At 39.9% G+C, this 20,468-nt stretch overlaps 1 protein-coding gene across 1 annotated transcript; it reads left to right on the top strand.

Annotated features, from left to right (window-relative positions):
* The first annotated feature begins 577 nt into the window (after positions 1–577).
* stat6 (signal transducer and activator of transcription 6, interleukin-4 induced) lies at positions 578–19,094 on the top strand. The gene is made up of 20 exons (XM_035159090.2): positions 578–1,081; positions 5,197–5,342; positions 5,563–5,707; positions 6,691–6,771; positions 7,901–8,084; positions 9,665–9,756; positions 10,128–10,276; positions 10,774–10,890; positions 11,001–11,168; positions 13,541–13,628; positions 13,715–13,837; positions 14,033–14,125; positions 14,896–15,099; positions 15,185–15,279; positions 15,373–15,506; positions 16,369–16,518; positions 16,632–16,692; positions 16,795–16,845; positions 17,144–17,263; positions 17,378–19,094. Exons 2-20 carry the CDS (start codon positions 5,209–5,211, stop codon positions 17,436–17,438), a joined length of 2,250 nt encoding a protein of 749 aa, XP_035014981.1. The 5' UTR covers positions 578–1,081; positions 5,197–5,208; the 3' UTR covers positions 17,439–19,094.
* The last annotated feature ends 1,374 nt before the right edge of the window (positions 19,095–20,468 follow it).

Genomic DNA, 20,468 nt, shown 5'->3' with positions numbered 1-20,468 from the left:
TCCAATTATTTCATATCCTGACTGTTAACAGGCTGAAACCCCAGAGTGTGTTTTCAACAGTCTACTGTAAAGATCAAGTTGGTATATGTGACATCATCAGTGATGTCATTAGTCGGTTACAGCTGATAGTGGTTAATGGTGCAGTATTGGAGATGACTGTATCTCAGCCCTGGAGAGAGCCTGACAAAGAGCTGTGGTGGAGTGAGAACTACAGGCTCAGTCGCAATAGCCCCACATTTAGACGCCAGAAAAAAACTTTCTGCGACTCAGTCCAGAAGTGTCTGCGTGTGGTGACGTGTGCGCCCTGACGACTCAGTCCAGAAGTGTCTGCGTGTGGTGACGTGTGCGCCCTGACGCTCTCTGTCGGTGGATGCCGTTGGGAAGATGTTGGTCTTAAAGGAGCTGCCAGCTGCAGATATGGTATCATGTGTCTCAGTGAACTTACTGGAAGTTACTGCCTATGGGGAAATGACGAGACGTTACTCCGCCCATGCACTCCTTATGTGGAAGTGAACCTTGCCCACCTCTAACCCCCCCCCCCCTTTGTTTTACATACAGTACATGTGTGGCATATCTATGGTATCCTGCCGTTGTTTCTGTCTTGGTGCCTTGAGGCCTGCAGGGCGCCTGTTTTGTTTGTGATCTGTGAAACGTGATTTAACCAGAGGGGCCGGTGTGCGTGTGTGTGTGCGTGTATATGTGGCACATCTGCTGCGCACAGGGGGTGACAGTGAAGACGTCAGGGCGCGCACATCACGTTCCTCACCATGTTCAAACTTGAACGTGAGGGCACTCAGGGCAGGAAATAATTACGCGCGGTGACACGACGTGCGCGAACAGGGAAGTGACTGAATCCACCCTGGCTTTCTGAGCTAGAGAGAGTTGTGTGCGTATACGGCTCGGCACGACGGACTGGCGTTGGTCCAGGACCAGTGGGACACGGGCAGCGATACGGTGGGTGATGGAGGGAGGACCTGTTGAGTAACACTTACTGGATGAGTTACTGAGCACTCAAGAGGAGGAGGAAGAAGAGAAGGAGCCCAGCGCTTATCAATGTTTTGAAATCTGCCTTAAACTGAAGGTAAGAGTCGACGCAGTGTGTTGCTTTTTTGAGGCCTAGTCCGCCCCGAGAACTTTGCGTAAAACTTGTCTCAACGTTTGATAAACAAATAAACAAATAAAAACAACAACAACCAAAAACAACAGACTGTAGCAGTGTGTCTGTGTCTATGTCTGTGTATGTGTATGTGTGTGTGAGTGTGTGAGTGTGTGTGTGTGTGTGTGAGAGAGAGAGAGAGAAAGAGAGCTAGAGAGAGACTTATATCCTCGTACACTTCTTCAAAACTTTAATAAAGTTATGACGTCTTTTTCTTTTTTAATAGACCCAAATGTAGGTTTACTTTTAATCATTGTCTTGTTTGTTCGTGTAATGTCGGAGTTATGTACAAAGTAGCAGCAATGTTGTTGTTGTTTTTTACTTACAAGGAATTTAATTGTTCCTGGTATTCATGTTCAGCCCATGTGATCACATGTTGATATTGTTAGAGTATCAGTACAGTTTATTCGATGTTGTATTATTAGCTCCCCGAATAACATATCATGTATATTGTTATATTCCAGACAAGAAGGCCTTGCGTAGCTGCATTGAACTCCAACATTAAAGTTGAATTAACCCTTTTAATAACTAAAGTAAACTGTATTTATACAGCACCTTTCAAAACCCAGTTACAAGGCAAACAATGGCAAACAATGGAAGACGGTTCAAAAGCAGTTTGAAGATCACAAAGCGATGCAGGACATATACAGAGACAAATGTTACAGATGAGGAAAACATGACAAAATAAAACATTATAAAATTATTAAAATAGATGACTGTATTTAATGTGATTCTGTATCGTACATATACGAGTGGGGTGTTAACAGCAAGTTATAAAGGGACGGCAGTTTGGTTTGAAAGTGTGTACGTTTAATACTGTATTGTAAAGATAAGGGCAAGCCAATAAGATTATTGAAATAATTATTGCAATAAAATAGCAACATAACTTCGATATATATCAACATACTGCGTATGGATTGTGCAAGAACAGTGAGGAGGTTTAACACACAATTCATTTACCTCCGATTTGTGAGTTTAAAACCACAAACTTCACTCAGGAGCAAAAATCTGTCTTTATCAAATCAAATAGTTTGATTGGTTTGAATGTTGAGGCAACGAAGAGTTAAATCGTCAATATGTTCATGACAAATATCCAGTACATAATCTGCTACTGTATTGAGACGACCCAAAAAACCATGTTCTGGCCTCAGAGGGTTTCACATTAGTTTAGTATGTTTACCTAATATCTGTTCTGTTTACTATGTTATGCTATGTTATATTCAGAGTATTTTGCATGTTTTTTACGGGCCTCTGGGGAGTGTTTGACCTTTTGGGCTACATAAATAAAGTTGACTTGATGCACAGTGCGATCATGGGAAAGGTTTGCCTTCAAGGCTCTTTGCTGGAAAGCTTTTGCATGTGGTTAACTATGTTACGGCCCATTTACACCTAAACGTTGATCCTTTCTTAAACCTAACAAAGATTTGTTTTCTTGACTTTCTGTGCCTGAGAACCGAAATCAGAAAGCACTTCTACCAGTGACACTTTCTGACTTCATCAGAAATCTCAGCAACCAAACATCTCTGAACTTCAGCCGAAATTAGAGGAAGTTTCTCATCAATTATGCAATAAAGTTTTGGCCTTTGACTTGCAAAGTCCGTCTGTAAACTGGTGCTTTTCGTTGGGAGGAGAATCGATCGAAGTGAGTTGCATGATTCTTACTGGAGTTGTTGAAGATAAGTGATCTGTGTGAGTTGGTGAGGTTTGATACTGGAGAGGGAGGAAACTGGTCTTAGTGTTTTTCCGCAGTGGATGTTTCAGGGAGGATGCATTAGTGTGCACAAGGGATCAATTACCATGTGTGTACAACCATGATGTGCAAGATAAGAGCGAACTGAGGAAAATTGGGATAGTGGGACTTGGTTGACCTGCTTGTTTATTGAACCTCAAAGATCTGGTCTTTTAAAAATGAAAGGTGTTTGTGCACTAAATGTGCAGTGTCCCAGTGCATTATATAGTGAAGCCTCATCTGGGAAATGTATTGCAAATGGCTGACCCTGTGATACTACTGCAGATTGCTTCTGGCCACCCACTTTGTCTTTCTGAGTCTCCTCATAGCATTGTGCCCCATGTCCTTACAATGCACAGTGATACCCACACACTCCCAACACCAGGGACTTGGACCAGGGAACACTTGACCAGGAGCTCTACAGGTCTGACACCCCCACCTTCTGCAAAAAGCTGCAGGATTGCCATGTTTTGAGTATAACTGAACTTCCAGTTATTCCCATGCAGAGGTCAAAATAACCATAAGCTCATGTCGACAAAGTCAGAGTAGTACAGTGGTACTGTGAGTGTGAGGGTGATGTGTTGATCTAAGATGCAGGGCTTAAGGTTCAAATAGTTGTGACTCGCACGGCTACAGCAGTAAAGCGTGCCTGCTAATGTCAGTGCAGGCCAGAACAAATAACAAAGGCTCTATAATCTTAACTGTTTGTTGCTATTATTAAGACTATGAGTCCTTTTGTGCGAGCTTCCCAAAATGTTTAACGATCTCTGGATGAGTATTGCACAACACTTCTTTCCTTCAGTATGACTCACCAGACTGGCTCATGTCAAACACTCATCTGGGAGATGTTCGAAGCTTTCAAATGCAAGAAAGGTGTGATAGTGCCTCCGAAGCGCTGCCGGCAATTGTTGGTTTCACCCTCACGTTGCCAGGAGACAGCGGTGAAGTTTCGAAATTTAAGTGAAAGTGTAGGACTGAGTTTTTGTGGTTCTCTCTACCCATAGGAAGTGAAGAAAGCTCCAAAGACATTTGCTTGGTTTATGCCAACAACAAATTTACGATATCTGAATCTGTCAGTGTTGGTGTGCATGTTTTTCCATATTTTGATCTCACCTACATGCAGTAGTTTTGAATTCAGTTCTAAGTTTGTTTATTGCTGTATTTAGAACATCAGATAGCTCCGTACCCCAGGCCTCTATTGCTGTAAAACTACACAGCGTCTGTTCATGTTCCTTCTTTTGGATGAACATGGGCACAGTAGTCGATTTTTAGTTAATCCCACATAGACCATCTTAAGGCTGCAACTGTTCACTATGCATAGCAACATTATATTCATCCATGGTTACAGTGAGAACAGTTTTACTTAAGAAAAAGTACAAATAACTAGACAAAAATGTACTCAAGTAAAAGTAAGTCCTCTAGTTTTCTATTAAAAGGTTTCTTTTCTACTTGAGTAAAAGTTGGTACATGCTTTTAAATGTACTAAGAGTATAAAAAAGTAAAGGTACTTGCTGAGTGTAGCCTATTCTCTATTGTAACAGCCTGCTACACCTTTAACTGAGCCTATTGCATATTCTGTTTCATATGAGAATAATACAGACTCTACTGAAAACCGCATCTGACTGAATGATTCCAATTGAAAAATATATTATTGTTCGTCACTTTTGACACAATTCTCCTTTCGACATATTTGATTTAAATGGGTGTGAGCAATGATTGGATGCACAGCATGACTTCTTTCTGCACATTTGAGAGGAGTGTAATATAGTTTAAAGGGAAACTAGATATTATTATATTAATGATTTGCATCTATGGTAGGAATGAATGTGTTCGGGCTGAGTAGGGTGAAGGGAAGTGCAGAGAGATGCAAACATTTTTTGTTTTTGTTTTGGTCTTTTGATGGGATTTGTTGATGATGGAGATAAGAGGCGACACCAGCCTTGTTACTATAGTAACTGCCAATGAGGTTTTGTTTGTTCATTGGTTTGTATGATTGTAAACAAGATTGCATTCAATCTGAGGTCATTCCATTACATTTAGTATGGATCCGGATCAGGGAGCAGATCAATTCATTTTTTTTAACTTTCTTTACATTGCGTGTCAGGGACAAATTCATGGGTCTTAATGAAAAATAATTTGCGCGGCTTGATTTAATTTAAGGGACTGTTTGGGCTCGGCAGTGCAATTCTAGTTCTATAATATTAGCGTTTTTGATTAAAAAAATATGCCCTGTTTGTGTTTTCAATCACTGTGAAATGCAGTAGAATTGAATATTCATGCATGATATGTCTTTATACTCTGATTTTTGTAGCCCTGCTTGATCATGGCCCAGTGGCAACACATGTCCCAGCTAATCCAGTGCCTGTCTGATGAGATCGTCAACAACCTCTATCCCCCAAACGCCTTCCCCATTGAAGTCAGACACTTTATAGCTGAATGGATTGAGAGCCAAAGATGGTACACAAATGCACACACACACACACACACACACACACACACACACACACACACACACACACACACACACGCACCATACATAGACATACAACGACATGTTGAACAAGCATGCTGATGATTTCATTGAATATTGTGTTTGCTGGCTCATGAGCTCTTGTCTGTGTGTGGCTCTATTACAAGCACATCTTACATGCCCGTGTGTGTGTGTGTGTGCTCAAAGGGACGACTTTGTGCTGGAGAAGGTGGAGCAGGAGAGCCAGGCCCGAGCTCTGTTGGACCAGATCATCAGCATGTTGCAGTCGATTGCTCAGCAGAATGCGAATGTGGTGGTCAAGATGAAGTTGATGCAGATCAGCAGGTCCATGGTAGGAGAACTGCATGACTCGGATCGGATTTAAGTGCCTCCCTGATTTCCTAATAAGATTCAGAGAGTCTTTCTGTTGAGGTTGGATGTAGCCATTGTATTCGGTATAATATCAAGCAGCTGCCAATGGTCACAGCAGGTCTGGGTCTGAAATCACTCACCACTCACTCTAAAGTACATTCTTAGTATTTGTCTGAATGTTTGTTTAGTGAAATTCTTTATACCCCTATATAAAAAGTAGTGTGCAGCCAATCACGACTAATCGAGCAATATATACCATCATGCATTGCCCTTGTGCTGCATGAAATACAAATGGCCACCAGACGAGAGTAGAGAATGCAGTATATTGTAAAAACAAAAGATTTTCATGTCTGAATAAAAAATACACGAGCCTCAAATGTGACAGAGTAGAAGGGAGAAGCAAACAGAAAAGCATTGATTTTAAATGAACTGAAAGTTTGAAGCAGTAATTATGTAGAAAAACATGCCCGGTATAATATGAAATATGATGATATGGCATGTTTTAGTTGTGCAACAGCAATGACTTATTTAACGGTTCATGAGAAAATGAGTCGTGTTCAAACGTTTTTTATTTATTTTACTGATGAGCTGAGTATGTAGTCCTTTACATGGAACTTCCTATACAGTAGGAAGGAGTGAGTGAGTGAGAGATTTCACACACAACTTGAGTGATGCAAGACAGGGAGATAGACAGGAAAACACTCTCTGGAGTAATCAAAGACATTTTCGAGGCTGTAGAAAAGCTGAAAGGTGCCTTCAAATATACTTCAACAAAGAAGAAAAAAAATGAATACATGTTGATAACAAAATACCAGTAAGAATACCTACACTTTTTTTTTTACATATGTTTGTGCCAACCTGCTACAACATGTATTCAGACAAGTTAACATCGGCTAAATGTACCATTGTATACTAGAAGCTGTATCATAGATGGATTCAATGGGACATGTGGTTTCTTTACAGACTGGGTTTCAACAGCACCCTCTACAGTTTGTAGTGCTCGTCAGGGACATCCTCAGGAAGGAGCGGGCCCTGCTCAACACGGTGAGAACCTCATTAACTGACACAGTTTGGTTTTAGTTGTCTTAGGGCCAGGTGAAGCTTGATATATAGCTTGTTATACCCCAGTATAAAATCTGTATGTGTACAGATCCATGAAGACAGCATCATCCAACAGCAGGGGTTTTGGGGGCATGAGGTGTAAAAGAAATGTATTATCCCTTTTTATTTAGCAGTATTTTGTCTGCAGTTGGTTTGACAACTGTGAGTCAAACTCAAGTCCACAGTCAGTTTTCAGTTTAAATTGGGTCAAAACAATGCAGTTACAGATAAGCTGACATCGTTCACTGATTCACAAGTTATGTTGGAAAATCAAACCCAGGAGACAAACTGTAAGTAAACAGATGTTGTAAAAGGGCTAATCTGGACTTTAACAGCTGACAGCATCCTTGAACGAAAAAGGCCAAACAAGTCTGAACACAAATGATGCACATTTTAGATTCCATTTGTTTTAAGACACGACATCTAATTCTACACTCAGTCATTCTTCATCAAAATGTCTTAAAACAACTCAACCTTCATGTTATATATTTTGTAAACTTGTGTACTTATATCATCCAAAATGTTTCCAACAATGTTCAAACCCAGAGAAATCCTCATCTTTAGTCCAAATAACAGGGCTTTCATTTTGGTGGCCTTTTAATTGCGTCATATCCGCTTTACCCTTGGGTTTGCCTGTCAGCACTAAAGCCTCCAGGGCAAATACAGGATGACGAAGGAGAAACACACTTCTAGCCAGTTAGCCAATCGCCCACTCGTAATGGATCACAATTACTCAGTGCTGTTTGCATAGCACTTCAACACATGACACCAGGTAGATTTTGTATCTACAATGGTGGTGAAGAAGATAACTCCCATGATCCCACGCTGCTTCATGATGTCATCAAATTAGGACTTTTGTTATTGTTTTGATTAAGAGACCCCTAGTGGCCGAAGTTACATATTGAAGTTAAAATTGAATTGAATTGTATGTTTATTTCTAATGATGTAGGTTTATTACATATATTTTTATACGTACCCCTCTTTATATGCACTATAATCAATAATTGTAAAACACAGCATGCACTCAGTGTCTCTCCTTGTTAAATTAATAATAATATTACACTGTGTGTAGTCCACTCAGCTCCCCAGCCCTCCCGCGTACCAACAGTATGAGGGTGGAGAGCCGTCGTTCCCCAACATGCAGGATGTGGACCACCTGGTTCTGAAGGTGCTGGAGGTCCAGAACATTCGACAGAAAATGCACCAGCTGCAAGAAGAGCTCAACTGGGAGAGACAGAACTATGAGGGTTTACAAGGTGACACACACACACACACACACACACACACACACACACACACACACACACACACACACACACACAGTTTTAGAGACTTTCTGCAGAAATGCCTTTCTTCATTTTCACATTCCTAAAATACTAAAAACAGCTGATATTAACTGAAAATGGAGTAAGACTATTTCAGTTCCTCTTTAATAAAACAGAAGTCACTTTCTATATTAACAGTTTCAGTTTAGTTTTTTCATGCTTTTTAATAATTTTTAAATTTAGGAATTTAGTTTTTTAGTTTAGTTTAGTTTTTTTAAATTACATGTAATTCATCTGTATTTGCTTGCAGAGAATTTTGTGACATGTAGGTTTAAATGTTAGAATGTTAGTTGTAGTCTATAAGTAGACTATATTGTTAAAAGATGACGTATAAGTCTTCGTAGGAAAGCAAAGCTTTTTTTCACAAAATTACATGTCAGAGGTTTAACTTGTAAATATTAAACAGTGAGGGGCGAAGAATGGAGCCCTGAGGTGCTCCCAACTTTTCAAAGCAGGAAAACCACTGGTGAAATCAAAGTTGATGATGGCTGCCTCTCGTTCTGTAGAGTCACTTCCTGGTATTGTGCATGCTTACTCCCTGACATGTCAGAGCCATTGTTGATGTTAAAATTTATGTTCAGTCTTAATGTTCCAAAGGTTAATGTTGTAATTTACTCTTGTTATTTTCCTGCTTTGACAATAGTCAATGGCCTCAAGTTGCGTTTTTTGCATATAGGATGATAAATTAGTCACAGTATGAGTTGGCCACTCATTTTTAGATAAGAGAAATAAACCTCAGTGATCAGTGGTGCGAAGAGCAACTAGTTGACCTAATACAACTACCACAGCCATTAAACATATATATTCTTAATATGTTTTGCTTGTTATACTCCTCTATTGATGCTGTTTTGTGATTACACTTTTATGATTCCTGTTGTTTTTATCATTTAAAGCACCTTGTAAACCTTGTTTTGGAAAGGTGCTAGATAAATAAAGTTTATTATTTTTATTATTATTATTATACAGGCTTTCCTCTACTCTGTCATTTCTAAATGATGCTGTAAATGTGACTTCATTGCGTCTCCATTGAATACTTCTCCACTAGGGTTAGGGTTTCAATATTGTCCTTGCTTTCTCAGAGAAGAATTCATGGATCTAGTAAAAATCTGACATGTTTAGGGGACTGATATTTCGGAGTGTTTGAAATTTGTTGCAGATTTGAATAAAAATCTGAATCTAGTCAATTTAAAAGTGGTTTCATCAGGACTTTCTGAGGCCTGAGTGGTCTTTTATTTTATTTTTCTGATGAACAGTGCAACTACTGTAGTACTTGGCATTCCAGCTACATAAAATGAATATATTTAGCCCAGCTTAGACTGTGTCTTTGTTAACTTGGCATGTTCATGTGTTGCTCATTCTACTCTGTTTTACCACACAGGGCCCTATTAAGAGATTTGTATGTCAGTGTTAAAAATGACAGGATGGGTGTTTTCTTATTAGAAAAATGCCCACAGTTTTCTCCATCCACCTGCAGTGTACAAACGACTCAACATATTATTTTATTCCTACAGGTCCAATCCAGCAGAACGGACTGGATGCCAAAAAATCTGAAATCCAGAAACACATCCAGCAATTGGAGTACAATATGAATGCAATGGCCACGGTGAGCTGGGATTATTCTTTGTTTATATACAACCACAGTAAATTAAAGTAATGTCATATCAAAACAGTGTCGACAAATTTGCTCAGTAGAGCAACTGCTCTAAGGTCAGAGCTTGACATTTGTAGTCATCTAATAATCACACTGCCTCAAGTACAAGTCTGTCACCATCACCATTATACATTTAGAAACTAAAACAATCCATATAATTGTTTGGCCTAACGTTGGTTTGAAATAACTTTAAACACTTGTTAGTGCAGGAACAGTACGTAATATTTCTGTGTTTGTGTGCATGATGGTTATTGACATGCACATTCATGCACGTGTTTGCCCATGTGTGTCAGTTTAATGTGTTTGGATACTGGTTGCTGTAGAAGCGCTTCCAGCTGCTGCAGGAGTGTGTGGACTGTCTGGACCGGTGTCAGGTCCGACTGCTCAGCAGGCTGAAGGCGTGGAGGTGGGAGCAGTGCAAGGCCGCCATCGGACATCCCTTTGACGAAAACCTCAACCCCCTGCAGACCTGGTGAGGTGCACCCCACTTCTTCATTACCTTTATCCTATCCAAGTAGAACCACACACCTAATTAAACATGACATCTAAGCAAGAGTGAATAGAAGAAAGAAAGTTATATCTTGGGAACGCCTTCAGACAAGTTCTTCAAATTTGTCACAAACATTCAATAGAACTCGAGAGTGGACAAATTAGCATTTGGTGGTAACAGGTCAAAGATCATGGTTTCTGCGACCTCACAAATCAAATTTTTGGCCATAAATCAAGACGCCATATACGCAAATCATGACAAAGTGTCACACATATTTTTGAAAGAGTAAAATTAAGTGACATGATAATGTTTTGCAAAAGTACATTTCTGGCCAGTATTCAATGTCATATCACAGAAACAGATATATTTCACATTAGGTCAGTTACTATGGTGACTTATCATTCTTTGTTGGCTTCGGCATTTTTTTGTCTGGTATTTGTCTTTAAATATTTTTTACTTATTACTTATTTTTCTGTTAGGTGTGAGCAGCTGCTTGGAGTGAACGGGAACCTGCGACAGGAGTTGATGCTGGTGGTGGAACAGCTCCCAGAGCTCCAGGAACGACTGAGGCAGCTTCAGCAGGTTCTGATTCAAAGGTAGCACAGTCACATGAGTTCTTTGTCTGTATGTATTCCAATTTCTATTTAAAATCAGAGACACATTTTAAACATGGTTTCCTCACTCATGTAGCTGATGTTTCCTGCAGCTCTCTTGTAGTGGACAAGCAGCCCCCTCAGGTCATTAAGACTCAGTCAAAGTTCTCCACCACTGTGCGATATCTGCTGGGGGAGAAGGTGGCTCCTGGGAAGCCTGTGGTGATGAAGGCGCAAATCATTAATGAACTGCAGGCCAGGAACCTGGGCAGTGTCCCCGGGTGAGTCATGCATATATATATATACAGTAACATGACAGATTACAGTTTCTGACTGAGTCTGAAGTCTTTTTTTTCTCACCTTTATGGAACAAAGAAATAAACGTTCTTGAATGTGTTCTGTTAATTACTTTAGTTTTTTTATTAAAACATGAAAACATGTATCTCTAAACTGTTAAAATGATTTCAGAATCGTAAAGAACAAAATTATGTAAGATCTTAAAGATTTGATTTGTCATTTAGCATTTTATTGACACCATTAGCAGGATTTACTAGATCAATACAACTCCCTTATCCTGTCATAATGACCTTTGCCAAAGGGGTAATATTTTCACTTGTGTCTGTTTGTTTGTGGGTTTACATTTACATTTTGGTGCAGATGCAAATTGAGGTGCAGATCCAAGACTTTTCTCATTCTTGGGTGTCTTATGACAAATAAATCCCTATAGCTATCAAACACTTCCGTTTTTCTTTTATATTTTATTTTCTACTAAAAGAAGTAGACAATCATGTGTAGGATTGTTCAGCCTTGGCGGTGGTATGAGCTCTATCTAGTGCTGAAAAAGTCTGGGATTTAAAAACAAATATTTTTGTAGGTTTAAAAATAAAAGGTTGAAGTGGCTTTTTAATAAGGATAAATATTTTTTTTAAGAAAACAAGTGGGAGCTAATAATTACCCTGTATTCTCAACTATAATTAGATATACATTTATCTTCTGTAATTTGGAATTTGAAAATTTTTTGTGTATTAATATAATAATAATTATAATAGATTTTATTTGTACTGCACCTTTCATATAAGAAATGCAGCTCGAAGTGCTTTACATACAATATAGTTCAAAATAAAAACACATTAATACATATAAAAAACATGTTAAAATGTAAGTTAAGAGAACAGATTTTAGGAAACATAAGAACATGTTGAAATGACATTGAATAGAAAAGGGATTACAAAATAAAAAAAATAATTATATTTCAGAAATGCATGAAAACAGAAAAGGCAGAAAGTGATGATAAAAAAAAAAGGCAAGTGAAAGAGCAGGTTAAAGGCTGAAGCAAAGAGAAATATTTAAAGTTTTCTTTTTAAGACGTTTACTGAACTAGCTTCTCTGATATCTAGCGGCAGTCTGTTCCACAACTTTGGAGCGTAGTTTACAAAAGCTGGATCTCCGATTTTCTTTCGGCTGTGTTTGGGAACCTCTGATAGACTTACTGCAGATTACCTCAGAGTTCTAGAGGGGACATAGTTAAGTAGAGAGTCAGCTATAGAACTCTGTCCTAGTCCATTCAGAGCCTTGGATGTAAGGAGGAGAACCTTAAAGTTAATCCTGTGTGTTACAAGTGACCAGTGCAAAGCAGCTAGAACTGGACTAATGTGTTCTCTCCTGGTTCTGGTTATGAGTTCTGAATGAACTGGAGTCTCTCTATTGTTGTTAAAAGTGCATTACAGTCATCCAGATGGCTGGAAATGAAGGCAGGGATCAGCTTTTTATTATCTGTCTGATTTTGAAATGGCCGAACCTTTGCTATGTTTCTAAGGTGGAAAGGTTTGGTCACCTTGTTGATGTGGGCCTTGAAACTCAGATCTGAGTCTAAGATAACACCTAGACTTGTCACCTCTGATTTAATCCAAGGAGTTAGCTGATCCAGATGATTTTCCAGCATTTCTCTTTTTGATTTTGGGCGGACTAAAAGGATTTCTGTTTTATCCTTATTAAGCTTGAGAGAAATTATTGCTCATCTGCTTATTTTTTGCTGACAGACATTTAGTGTTGGAACGTGGAGAGTTATCATCATTTGGCTCAGCAGCAATGTACAGTTGTGTATCATCTGCGTAACTATGGAAACAAACATTGCACGCTCTGATGTCAACCAGTGGCAGCATGTACAGTAAGAATAATAAAGGTCCAAGGCCGCTCCCCTGTGCAACTCCCAACACAGCATTTCAGTCAGACAACTCACGTTCAAACGTTTATTGCAGCAGTAGAACAGGTTTAGTGTTTGGCATCTAGGCTCCAACTTAATCACTCCCCCATATGATTACACAGGTATGATGGGAGTGATGAGCAAATACGTGATGCTGGGGTGGTGGAAGTGCTGAAGCAACTGGTAGAAATACTGCAGCAGCGTTGAGGGCAAAGGGGGTGATGGGAAATGTCTCTCTGCTTAAATAGAGCACCTGATAAGGTGGGTGTGTATTATAGATGGTTGTGGAGAGTGAGGTATGTCACATGATGTATGTCACATGATTGGGGCAGCGCAGCTCGAGTTGGCTGCCTGAACTAGCTCGCGGGGTTCGCTTCATTTTAGCTTGTAGGTATTCCTAATTTACATGACGTCAAAATCCACATTGACCCTTTGTTATGTTGTCTGCAGTGATAATGTCGGGGAGCTGATCAACAACACGGCCATCCTAGAACACAACACAGCCAGCAAGAGCACATGTGCTACCTTTAGGAATATGGTATGTGCTGATAGAGATTTATCAGCTGAGATTTAATTATTGTTCTGTCTCGCTAGCAAATGTAAACTCTTATTTTGGTTCAACAGTCCATCAAGAAGATCAAGAGGGCCGACAGAAAGGGATCAGAGTCTGTGACGGAGGAGAAATTTGCTCTCCTGTTCTCCACAGAGATCACCATCACAGGCTGTGACACTCCCTACAGGATACAGGTGTGTGTAGGGAACCCAGTTTCAACAGATCTCCCCTCATTCGTCAGCTCACAAGCTTCATTTAGCAGCCACAGCAGTGGTAAACTCATTTTAAAAAGATTCCACATGTTGCCGCTGTAAAACATTATTTTAAATCTTATGTGATTTGTTTCTCCTTAGTTTGATCGTTAAACTTTATTATGTCATTGATTTTAGATGATCTCGCTGCCGGTGGTCGTCATTGTCCATGGAAGTCAAGACAACAACGCGCTGGCCACCATCATTTGGGACTGTGCTTTTTCTGAACCAGTAAGTGTCACATTAGTCTTTTGTTTAACTTTTCTAATAATATCCGCTATTGCGTCTTATGCTATAGTCGACGATGCCAAGGATCGGGACACCCAGACATCCAGGCCAGCTTGCTTCCTGTGCAGGTCGTCACTCCGTGTATTTCCTTCGGGCTGTGCCCCACCAGACCACAGGACCAATATGGCCTCTGAGGGGGAGGCAGAGTCTGAAGACACGGGGAATATCCCTGGCAAGACACCGGGGGTGGATGAGATTCACGCTTAGATGTTGGAGACTCTGAACATTGTGGGGCTGTTTAGTCTGAGAAGCCTGTTCAATGTCTCATGGATGTTGGGGAAAGTGACTGAAGACGGGCAGAGTGAGTGATGGATCCTGGAGCCTGTGCTCAAGGGGGAAGTCTATGCCGAGTCAAAATGTCTGTTGTGAAAAAGGTTTATTGGGTTTCTATGAAGGTGAAATCACTGCAGGATTGTCACTGAGCGAAGGTGACAGTCATGTTTACACCAAGTATTATCCACTACTGGAGACCTGGGTTTGCACAAAACTACTTAACATGTTAATAATAATAACAATAATACGATTTTTCAACATGAAAACATCATAAAACTTAATTTTCTTTACAGCTTCACAGTGTCGAGCTAAGTGAGAGCCATAGACCTTATGCACACAAGCTCTGTGGGATGAGTTTACTGTGTGTTGCTCTTTGCTGTGCTGACTGGTGTGACATTTTAAATACATTCATTCTTCTCGCCGTTTGTCTTTGCCATCAGGACAGAGTGCCGTTCGTCGTGCCGGAGCGCGTCCCCTGGAGGATGATGTACAGCACTCTCAACAGTAAATTCACCTCTGAGGTCCAGACGAAGCACAACCTGGACCACTACAACCAGCACTTCTTGGCCCAGAAGATATTTGACAAGCCTGACTTTGCTGACGACTTCAGCAACATGATGGTTTCCTGGGCCCAGTTTAATAAGGTACGCTCAAGCGTATGTCGTCATGCACAGACATACACAGGCTGACATATTCACTCATATCTCACTGTGGCTGTCAATTCTACAGGAGGTTCTCCCGGGTCGACCTTTCACTTTCTGGCAGTGGTTTGAGGGAGTAATGGACCTGTCCAAGAAGCACCTGAAGACCTACTGGAGCGAAGGGTGAGGAGACTCGACAGATGGTGAAATTGTTCAAATTAGCAGCCTGCTAGAAAATGAATAATGACAAGTGTTTCCAATGTTTGGCCCCATTAGGCTGATATTTGGTTTCATTGGGAAGCAGCATCTACACCTGATTCTCAAAGACAGGCTCAACGGGACGTTCCTTCTTCGCTTCAGTGACTCGGAGATCGGAGGCATCACCATTGCTTATGTGTCTGCTACTGACCGTAAGTGTTGGAGGGGCACCAATTATCTTATTTAACTTCACAAACATTCGGAAATCATTTAAAAAAAGAATTTATTAAATTGCTGGACAGCAAAACTTTTTTTAAAGTTGGGAGACCATATCTTTAAGCTTTCTGTAGTTACACTGTTGAGCATTTTACCTGGATTATTGTTTTTTTTACAACAGAGAGCTTTAAAAAAAAAAAGACAAATAAGACTCTAGTGAAGCACTAGAAGCATAAACTGTAAATGAAGATAGACGACACGTCTCCCCGTGCTACCATTGTACAAAAATGAGGCTCAAATATCCCGTATACAGGAGCCGCCACCGTGGGCTTTCGACATCATATGGAGTCAGAGTCTGTTTCGGTGTTCCACCGATTCTCCCTCTCGATTAATGACAATTCAGTCTCAGTGGTCAATCAAGACATTTAATACATTTTTATAGCATCAAATAACTAGTTATAACCAAATTCACTCGACAAATGAGCACAATATACATAACTGTGATAAGAACTACTTAAAATGACAGAAACCATCTTTGAGAAAATGTTACTTCTTAGTACTTTTGTTCGGCCCACCCTCTATAACATGGAGGAGGCAAGGTTTATGACCTGTACTGCTGCCAGCCACCAGGGGGCAGTCATGTTGTCCATCTTTACATGCAGTATATAGTGAAGAGATACATATTTCACATGCTGTTATTTGTGTCACCTTTATTGTAATAGAGGTCTTTTAGAGTGCTACATAGTGCTGGGCTCCCACAGGTAAAACAGTGGACGTTAGAAGCACAAAGTAATAATAACAACTCTCAGACTTCTCTCATGCACTGCAAAAATAAAAGTATATGTTTCTTTTTCCAAGATGGGGCCCAGAAAATCCAGAATATCCAGCCCTTCACCAAGAGAGACCTTGAGATCCTCAGCCTTGGTGACCGCATCCGTGACATCAATCACATAACTCTCCTGTATCCTGAACTCCCTAAACATGAAGTTTTCAAAAAATTCTACTCAGGTAATGTTCTTCATCAAATTATTGTTAGTTTTCAGTTTTATGTTCTTAAATCCAAGTGAGGACAGGCAATTAACAGATGGAGGACTTTTTGTTTTGTGCTCTTGTTGAAACAGAGCCTCAAGCATCACCCAATGGGGGTTACATCCCGGTGTCACTGCATACTAAAGTCGGCATGTAAGGAAGATCTTTATTACAAATAAACCACCACATCTTATGCACTTACAGTCATTTTGAGAGTAATGGAAAACATTTTAAACATGTTGTGTTTGTGTGCAGTGAAGCTCGCTCATCGATGCCCCCTCCTCACATGGCCGACAACTTCCCTGTGTAAGTGTCACACCTACACTTCTCTTCCTCTCTTTATTTCCAAACCACTATTCCCCTGTGCTGTCCTCCACCAGCCACTGACCAGTCCTCTGCCACTGAGACTGTGTTTGTCTGCACATTTACTTTTGTCCCACCCAGGCTGCCCCCAGGAACCTTATAATCAGTTAAACTTTTTAAAAGTTGAGAACTTTAGGAGTTGGAGGCACCTTTGCCTCTGTATATAATGGATTACCAGTGTCTTCTTTTTCAGGACAAAATGTACATGTTTCCTGGTTACAGTTCCTGCTCTTCCTTTCAGGCATCAGTTCCAGCAGGCGTTCAGCCCGCAGGACTCCATCACTCAAGACATGATGGAGACTGCAGCTAATTCCGATGTGGAGTTCAGCTCAAACCCTCCTGTTGTCTTCCCAGAGGACCTGTAGGTGTTTTATCTTCATACCAGTGCATGACGTCCATTTGATTTCTTTTTTTCCCTACAGAAATTGTTTCACTCAGTGTTGAGAGACCATTAAGTGTATGTGTCTGTCTCTAGTCCCCCAGGTAACACCGTGGACATGGATTTGGAAAGTATTCTCCAGACACTGAATGAATAACAAGACGTCCCATCAAAACTGTTGTGGAAGGGCAAAGCAGACGTCAAATAGAGACCCGAGACGAACTCATATGAACTTATTTATCATCATATAAGATAAAGTGTTTGTGCAGACATTCTTCCTTCACTGTCATTTTCCATCTACACCTTCATCTGCTTCTCTTCAGAGACAGATTTTATGTCTCTGGGACTCTGAGCTGGAGGAAGCATGGAATCGTTTTGTGGGCAAGTAAAGCTGAGAACAAACCAGAATGAAAAACGCAGTCATTGCTGTCTCCCGGCCTTCTGTGCTTTGTTTTGCACTTTAAAAAGCAACAACTTTTTTCTCTATTCCCTGATACTGGGTTTGTGGCTGTTGATTTCTTTGATACATTTGTGTGAATTCAGAAAAATAAGTGGATTACTGTATTGATTACAGTGCTTTTAAAACAGTGACTAATTCTATGTGATAGCTGACAGCGTGATGCTCATGGAAAGATAAAGGTGAAAAACAGAACAGTGAGCTGGTGGAGATTATTTGTCAGGTTATGAAACTTATCACATGTTATTCTTTGTGTTTGTTGCATATTTGAATGTCAGCTTTATTGTATATAACTCTCCTTGTGATTGGGAAGCTTTGAGAAGCCTCTGCTATATTATGTCATGTCAGTCAGTTACACAGTGAGGAACAGTATGCATGGTTAATACTTCATAACTCGGCTATGGGTCAATAAATGTTTATAGCTCTAACCTATTCTGTGGTATAGTGAGGATAAGAAACGGATAAGATAGGAACGTGTTTCACTTACATTTACAATGAAAGTGATGATAATGGTGGCAGGCAACATTTATCTCATATTAGGTATAATAATGTATCAACTACCATCAAATGAGCACCTATAAATATTACATATTACAGGCTTTGCTCGATATTTTTATTTTTATTTCTCCTTGCTTGCTGCGATGCAGTCTGTGTCCAGTGATAAAACTGTGAAACTCAATGAGATGAGGTTGTGCTTTTATGTCTTTTCTCTGTTTTGCATTGTTAGAGCCATGTAATTCTAAAATATCTAAATAGCTGGAGTTAATTAGAAACTTTGCAGTATTGCTCTGACAACAGATGCATTACCTTTCCATCATCATCATCGCTCTAAGTTTAATTTTGTTCTGAATTTAGCATCTTTTATTCACATCCAAATGTATCATCAAAACCAGACCTCCCCCATAAACTAACTTTGGGTTCAATCAGAAGCTTTGCACTAAACCTGACATCACACCCAATGCTTGGCATGTAATAATACATAGTGTAATAACGTATATGTCAAATATAGTGTGTTGAATGTAGCATGCTTATTCACTGGATGGTAACCCTTTATATTCATGTGGATTGTCTTTCAAGTTTATATAATCTTATTACTATGGTGATAAATTCAAATCTCAGTTCTTCTCAAATTATCAAAAATATTTTTGGTTAATTTACAAGAAATTAGATATTAGTTCTCCCTCCTAAAACAGCTATTTGTGGCACTACATGGAGGAGTGTATCTTGCATAAGTAGTTGACAGCAGATATATTTATAATATCACAGATATGATCCCATCTGATTGCTAAATGTTTTTTGTGAGGGCTTACTGGGTTATGTTCTGGAGTGAATATGTCATAAATGATAACTGTTGCACTTAGTGTATTTAGTGTCAGCTTCTTTGGTATATACAAAAGTATGAAAAGATCTATTTAAACTCCTTATTTTTCTACAATGAGTCTAAAAGAAAAAACAGACAAAAAAGGATTGAAAACATAAGAATTTTTTGATTTTTTTTGACATATAAAAATAATGAATCAGTGGCATAGAGATTGGGAAGCGCCTGGTTCCATGAAGGCTGTTCATTGGATGAAAACATATCGTTGTATAACATTATTGGCATCACTTCCATAATCCATCAGCCAAAGAGGAGACATTGCATAACTATGATATTATATTTCCTATCCATCCGGTTTCAACAATCAAGAAATGTGTTGTTTTAAAAAAAAAAAAGAAAACTTTACACTGTACATCACAAAGCTTTTCCATTAGAACACAAATTCTAATTTCAACATGCCACTAAATTCTACTCAACCACTGCCAGGGAAATCACACTGAAAAAAAAGTAGAAAGGAAGCAGAAAGAGAATCAGCTTACGTGTCTGGTTCAATGACTGCTCTAGTGAAATTTTGTAAAATGCTCACTTCTCTCAGTGCCCCGTCCCCTTCCCTCCACCCCAGCAGCTTTGGATGTCCCCTCATCGGAGCAGAACAAGATGGCTGCCTCAAAAACAAAGGGAGGAGGTAGGGTGATTAAAGGAGGGATGGAGGAGAGAGGGGACGCCAGGGCCAGCGCAGAGCTTCAAAGTTCATGTGCTATCATAGACCGTATGAAAATAAAGGTGTACATGTGTCACCCTGTACAAACACGCTAAAGAGTTCAGTCGCCTCGCAGTGACCTTCTCCCTTCTCCCGAATATCAGAGAGGGGCTTGAAACTATATCACTCCTAAAGAGCCACCCAGCTCAGCGTCGAAAAGAGAAGGCACCAGGTGTTTGCTTAACACCAGCAAGAAGCCACCACACCTCATGCACTCTGTCATTTCTAACCTGGATGTTGATGTAACAGAGACGCCTCGGTTGTGTCAAACAACACAATTCAACTGGAAAACACGTGTTCGTCATGACAGCTTGTCAGGTTTGCTCGCTTTGTTTTCTTCCATGGCAGACACGCAAAAGTAAAAAGCAAACCAACTATCACACACCTGTACATGAATCTCGAAAGCTTCAAGGACAAAATCCTGTCAGAAGGTAATTTTAAAATGTAGCCCAACACAAATACTGGATAAGTCGTCTCAATTTTGGTAAAAGCCTGATTTCCCACCTACAAAGCAATGTGCCACAGCTTTCAAGTTTTTGTAAATGTACCTTCATTGAAGACTGAGGAAAGACCAGATGGTTGAGTCGTTATTTTAGTATAAATATGAATGTGTGTGTGCTTCACTAGATGAGACACAAACTGTGAACGGAAT

The sequence above is a fragment of the Hippoglossus stenolepis genome, chromosome 6 (genome assembly GCF_022539355.2).
Source record: "Hippoglossus stenolepis isolate QCI-W04-F060 chromosome 6, HSTE1.2, whole genome shotgun sequence".
Classification (NCBI taxonomy): domain Eukaryota; kingdom Metazoa; phylum Chordata; class Actinopteri; order Pleuronectiformes; family Pleuronectidae; genus Hippoglossus; species Hippoglossus stenolepis.
The sequence above is the reverse complement of the archived record's forward strand: the minus strand, read 5'-3'. Positions and strand labels throughout refer to the sequence as shown.